General features: G+C 58.2%; 1 protein-coding gene across 2 annotated transcripts; it reads left to right on the forward strand.

Annotated features, from left to right (window-relative positions):
- The first annotated feature begins 594 nt into the window (after nt 1–594).
- Nucleotides 595–5023, forward strand: NKX2-1 (NK2 homeobox 1). 2 transcript variants are annotated; one of them, XM_044231180.1, is made up of 4 exons: nt 595–854; nt 1141–1372; nt 2057–2442; nt 3392–5023. In XM_044231180.1, the coding sequence occupies exons 1-4, from the start codon at nt 782–784 to the stop codon at nt 4129–4131; spliced, it is 1431 nt and encodes a 476-aa protein (XP_044087115.1). In that variant the 5' UTR covers nt 595–781; the 3' UTR covers nt 4132–5023. The 2 variants fall into 2 exon arrangements, with proteins under 2 accessions (XP_044087115.1, XP_044087114.1); XM_044231179.1 differs by lacking the exon at nt 1141–1372 and having other exon boundaries at nt 801–854.
- The last annotated feature ends 1183 nt before the right edge of the window (nt 5024–6206 follow it).

Raw genomic sequence — 6206 nt, forward strand, 5'->3', positions numbered from 1 at the left:
GGGAAGGAAAATTTGAAAACAAAAAACAAATCCGAGAAGCCTCCTTAACCGACCCCCGCAGTGTCTTGGAAGCCGCAGCCTGGCCAAGGAGTGCTCCACCCTCCCAGCCCCTAGCCCAGAGAGGAGCCTCAAAGAGCCGAAGAAAAAGCAAAGCAAAACAACAACAAAACGGTTAGAATCCAGGAGGGGAAAGTCGGAGTGGGTCTCGGGATCTGCGTGCGACACTGCAGTCCACTGGACTGGAGGCCCGGGCCTGGCCGGAGCAGCACGGCGGGTGCCTCTGGCCGGGCTGGGGAGCGAAAGCCCACAGCTCCCCCTCTCCAGGCGCCCAAGGACCCTCAAGGCGCGGGGCTCACACTTGAAGCCTGGGAACGCGCAGACAGGAAACCCACTTCCTCCTAAGCAGTTTCTTGCTCGCCGGATGAGAGGCGCCCAATTGAAGCAGAATGATCCTCATCTACTAATATCCAGCGTGGCCACAAAGCGACTGGCCATTTACGCCGCCACTTTAAACAAAGATATTTGGTTATTCCCGGGGAAGCAAGTGCACTTTTGCATGGCTGAGCTCCGGGCGGAGGCGAGCCTCAGCCCAGCCTCCCGCCTGCTGGGTTGCTCGCGCCTTGGGATTCGCCCCCTCCCGGCCAGCTGGTCCCGCCGGGGTTCAGGCTCAGTTCCGCCCGGCAACAGGCGGGCGGGTACTCACGACGCTCCCAGCCCGCGCCCTCCCTGAAGCATCAGAGGGGAAAACAGCGTGGCCCTGGGCTCGGGTGCTGGGGCTGTGATGTTCTCGGAAAGTCAGCTCCAGCCCCAGAACCCCGCGTGTCCGGGCGATGGGCGAGGGTCGGGGACACCAGGTTTGTTCGAGGTGGGGCAACTTCAGCAATGGCCCTTGGGGTTAGTGCCCCCCAGCTTCCCAGCACTGGCGGCCAGTAGTGTGCTTGCCATGGCCGGGAATGGGGGTGGGGAGAGGGTTCCGCGTGTGGGTTGTGTGTGGGGGGGTGCGTGATGGAGGGGGCCCTGGACCGCTGAGAAGACCCTGAGGTGGGGGGAGGGGGACGCGGGGATCTGGGACAGCCTCTCGGAGGCAGCCGATCCCTTGCTCAGCGTCCCCTCCGCCCGCTGGGATTCTCTCTCGGGTAGGGGGAAAGGGGGCGGGGAGCAGAGGTGTCCCTCTGACGGCGGCAGAAGAGGCAGACAGACGGACAGACACGCAGACCAACAGTGCGGTCCCAGGGTTCGTCCCCAGACTCGCGAGCTCGTTTGGTGGCGACTGGGGCTCGGCGCCGCGACGCCCGATGTGGTCCGGAGGCAGTGGGAAGGCGCGGGGCTGGGAGGCCGCGGCGGGAGGGAGGAGCAGCCCCAGCAGGCTCAGGTGAAACCCCTACCCTGTCCCTTGGCCCCCTCCCTCTAAAGACTTGTCCTCTCCCGGGAACCCCGACTGTATTGGAAAGTGGTTCACTTTGTAACTCCGAAAGTTGGTTGCAAAGCAGCATTCACCTTCCTTCCTCCCCACCATCCCTCCTCCTCGGCTACTCCTCACCCCACCTCTTGCCCTCCCCTCTCTCGGTTCCCTCCTCCTTTCCCTCCCCCGTCTCCCCCCCCGCGCGCCGCCCGCACCCCACAAAAAATGGGGTGGGGGTGTCCGGGGAGGGGGAAAGAAATGCTTTGGGTCGCGTCTCTGCCTCTGTCTCTCTCTCCCTCTTTGAGACCTAAAAAATCCTGACAAGTGAAACTTAAAGGTGTTTACCTTGTCATCAGCATGTAAGCTAATTATCTCGGGCAAGATGTAGGCTTCTATTGTCTTGTTGCTTTAGCGCTTACGCCCCGCCTCTGGTGGCTGCCTAAAACCTGGCGCCGGGCTAAAACAAACGCGAGGCAGCCCCCGAGCCTCCACTCAAGCCAATTAAGGCGGACTCGGTCCACTCGGTTACGTGTACATCCAACAAGATCGGCGTTAAGGTAACACCAGAATATTTGGCAAAGGGAGAAAAAAAAAGCAGCGAGGCTTCGCCTTCCCCCTCTCCCTTTTTTTTCCTCCTCTTCCTTCCTCCTCCAGCCGCCGCCGAATCATGTCGATGAGTCCAAAGCACACGACTCCGTTCTCAGTGTCTGACATCTTGAGTCCCCTGGAGGAAAGCTACAAGAAAGTGGGCATGGAGGGCGGCGGCCTCGGGGCTCCGCTGGCGGCTTACAGGCAGGGCCAGGCGGCTCCGCCGGCCGCGGCCATGCAGCAGCACGCCGTGGGGCACCACGGCGCCGTCACGGCCGCCTACCACATGACGGCGGCGGGGGTGCCCCAGCTCTCGCACTCCGCCGTGGGGGGCTACTGCAACGGCAACCTGGGCAACATGAGCGAGCTACCGCCGTACCAGGACACCATGCGGAACAGCGCCTCGGGCCCCGGATGGTACGGCGCCAACCCAGACCCGCGCTTCCCCGCCAGTAAGTGAGGCCGCCCCACTGCCGGGCCGCGGGCTGAGTACGGCAGGAGCGGGGAGAGCAGTCCCGCAGGCGCAGCGCCTGCCGGCTGCTCACTGGGCGTCAGGGTGGGCGGCCCGGAAGCCGCGCCAGGGAGCAGGGTACGGGGGTCCGGGATCCTTCCTCCTGCCGGACTGAGGGGTCCCAAAAGGGACACTTGATAACGCTGGGGACTTGCGGTAGATGCTAGCCTTTGGCGTCTCCCGGATGCGGCCGACTGGCAGCTCTGCTCCACTCAGGAGACCTCGGAGTGCCCAGGGATCGCCCTCCGGCCCCCCGAAAAATTAAGGGAGCTGGGGGCAAGCAGGGAGCAGAGAGGCGCGGCCTGGCCGGGCGGGAGGCTGCCCTACTGCGACGCGCTCAGGGGACCCGCCCGGCCGACTCTTCAGTCTAGGCAGGTGGAAGGGCGCGCGGCGTCAGAGGGGGCTCTAAGTGGTGCGAGCGGGTGCCCTCACTGGGGCTCACAGGAGAGAGCGGCCAGGAGGCAAAGCGTCTGGGACTTTAGCTTTCGAAAGTGAACACCCCACTCTCCCAAACTCCCAAAGCTGGGGTCTACGGTGGGACCCCAGGTCCTGGTCTGGGCCCAGTTCGCCGCCTGTGGCCCGCTAACCCAACGACTCTGGCCGGGGTTGGGCAAGAAAGGGACAGATGCGGCCTTTCTCCACTTTGTTTTGGGGCCGGAGCACTGAGACTGAGGGAGGCAACCGGGTTGAGGTGGGGAGCTTTCCAGTAAATCCCTCGACGGCACGGCCTGGGGCAGGCGCTAACTGTGGGCGCTTAGGCCTCTCAGGGCGGAGATGGCCTAGGTGAGGAGGGCGCCGTCGGGGTGGGCCGGGCCGGCCAAGGGCACGGAAGGCAGAGGTGGCCTGGCCCGGCCCGGCCCCCGCCGACGCTGTGCGTTTGTCGCTTACAGTCTCCCGCTTCATGGGCCCGGCGAGCGGCATGAACATGAGCGGCATGGGCGGCCTGGGCTCGCTGGGGGATGTGAGCAAGAACATGGCCCCACTGCCAAGCGCACCACGCCGGAAGCGCCGGGTGCTCTTCTCCCAGGCTCAGGTGTACGAGCTGGAGCGACGCTTCAAGCAACAGAAGTACCTGTCGGCGCCCGAGCGGGAGCACCTGGCCAGCATGATCCACCTGACGCCCACTCAGGTCAAGATCTGGTTCCAGAACCACCGCTACAAGATGAAGCGCCAAGCCAAGGACAAGGCGGCCCAGCAGCAACTGCAGCAGGACAGCGGCGGCGGCGGCGGCGGGGGCGCCGGGTGCCCGCAGCAGCAGCAAGCGCAGCAGCAGTCGCCGCGCCGCGTGGCCGTGCCCGTCCTGGTGAAAGACGGCAAACCCTGCCAGGCAGGCGCCCCGGCGCCGGGTGCGGGCAGCCTTCAAGGCCACGCGCAACAGCAGGCGCAGCAGCAGGCGCAGGCTGCTCAGGCGGCCGCGGCCGCTATCTCAGTGGGCAGCGGGGGCCCTGGCCTGGGTGCGCACCCGGGCCACCAGCCGGGCAGCGCGGGCCAGTCTCCGGACCTGGCGCACCATGCCGCCAGCCCCGCGGCGCTTCAGGGCCAGGTCTCCAGCCTGTCCCACCTGAACTCTTCGGGCTCGGACTATGGCACCATGTCCTGCTCCACCTTGCTATATGGTCGGACCTGGTGAGAGGACACCGGGCCGGGTCGGGCCCAGCGCGCTGCCTCATCGCTTTCCCTCCTGCCGGCCACACATCACCAACTGCCCGCCGCTCCCTGCGCTTCGACTTTTCTTAAGAATCTGTCCCATATAGACCAAGGGAAACACACACACACACACACACACACACACACGCCAAACTGCTGGACGTCTTTTTTTTTTTTTCTAAAATTTGTGGGAATTTTTTTAAAAAAGAAAATTAAAAAAACCAAGTGAATCCAATTCTTTAAGGAGTCTTTAAACAGAGAAGGACATAATAAAAAGAAACAGCTTTTGGGGTGTCTTTTAGGTGATGGAAATGGGTTTCCCTCACTCAGGCAGGGTGCAGTTTGGAGAGGGCTCTACTGTGACGCGGCTCTGGACTCTAAAGATGGCAAACTTCACTCTGGGTACCCTGTGCCAGCAAGGTGGACTCGCTTGTAAATACCAGGATTTCTTTTGAAGGGGAGATGGGGGCTGGGAAGAGGAGAGACTCTACGACAGGACCCACATGTCAATGACACAAAGGAAATGCCCCCTCCCAGCACCCGCTGGCCACCCTGGCTCAGCCCCGGGAAGAGCCCTGGCTAAAATTGTTTTATGTTTGATGTGAACTTGTAGCTGTAAAACGCTGTCAAAAGTTGGACCACACACCTAGTTTTTAGTAATCTGTACATTTTGTTGTAAAAACAAAACAAAACAAAAAAAACCCAGTCCCTGCCCCCAAGCCCATCATATTTTTTATGGGCATTGAAAAATCTGTGTATATTATTTGGCAGTTTGGTATTTGCAGCGTCAGTCTTTTTCTGTTGTAACTTATGTAGATATCTGGCTTAAATATAGTTCCTAAGAAGCTTCTAATAAATTATACAAATTAAAAGGATTCTTTTTCTGATTAAAAGTCCACCTTTTGTTTGGTTTTGATTTGGCTTTGAAAGGCATTTTTGGGTGGGGGGGAGTGGCAGCTCATCGTTGGCCTGACGGGATTGGAATTGTTTGGGAGCTAAAGGGATTCTAAACCAGCTAAGGAGCTGGGCACAGAGTCCTCGTCCCATAGGGAAATGGAGTTTTGTTCCGTCTCCGAATTGAGTAGAACCAAACCTTTAACAGTCCTAGGACTTGGCAATAGAGAGGAAAAAAGCTAAACTACTTCCATCAGGAGGGAAAGGGAGAACAGAAGAGAAAGCGACCAAAGGACTAGTTTTCAGAGCCAGGCTTCTGTTTTTTGAAACCTCAGAAGTGTCTACTGTGGTCTTATACAGCTAAGTCTACGATTAAAACTTTAAAGCGTTTTAAATAACATACATTTTAAATAATCCTGAATGAGGGATCATTTTTACTGAACAGATGGTCCCTGTATATTTCAACACCAATCCTTCTTTCTAATCTGCTGCTGAGCTTTATTGAAATTAGAATTTGGTGGGAGGCTGTTTTCAAAAGTGGAGAAGTCTATCTGGGTCTTGTTTCTGCTCTAAAACAGCTATCCCCAGGCAGGGTTGGACACGGATCCCCAGCCTCTCGGAGTCTTTCTGGTCTTGACTCAACTACTGGCCTGGGGACGCTGAAAGCAGGACTTGGGAGCTGGGCTTTCCCTCTTTGTTCCACCGGTTTCCATCTTTGGGCTCCTAAATATCTTTGTAGTAAGGAATCTTTCTCCTGTTCCCAACTTTCTACTTCTCGCTGCCCCAACCATCCCTGCCACCTCAGCAATAATCATCATCATCATCATCATCTTCAATTTTTTTTTCTACTTTGAATTTCCTGGTCTCTTTGGTGCCCAGATGTGGTTTTGGGGGAATTCTTTGGGTTGCCCTGGAGAAGGAAAAAGTGGTTCTCAACAGAGAGAAATCATAGTCCCTAGATGGGCTATTGCCCCTTCTGTGTCACCCTTGATAAACCTACCTAGCAAAAGTGACCAAGTGGGTCCCTTTTAGCCTGAAAGTGTTTGTGGGGGGTTGATTCATACTTGGCTTGTACTCACTTCATGCTTAGAATTTCATGTTTCTTTTTCCTTTCTGGTTCTCTTCGTCTTTTCTTCCTCTCTTCTCCTCTTATTCTGTCTCTGA

This window comes from Neovison vison, chromosome 13, assembly GCF_020171115.1.
Source record: "Neovison vison isolate M4711 chromosome 13, ASM_NN_V1, whole genome shotgun sequence".
Classification (NCBI taxonomy): domain Eukaryota; kingdom Metazoa; phylum Chordata; class Mammalia; order Carnivora; family Mustelidae; genus Neogale; species Neogale vison.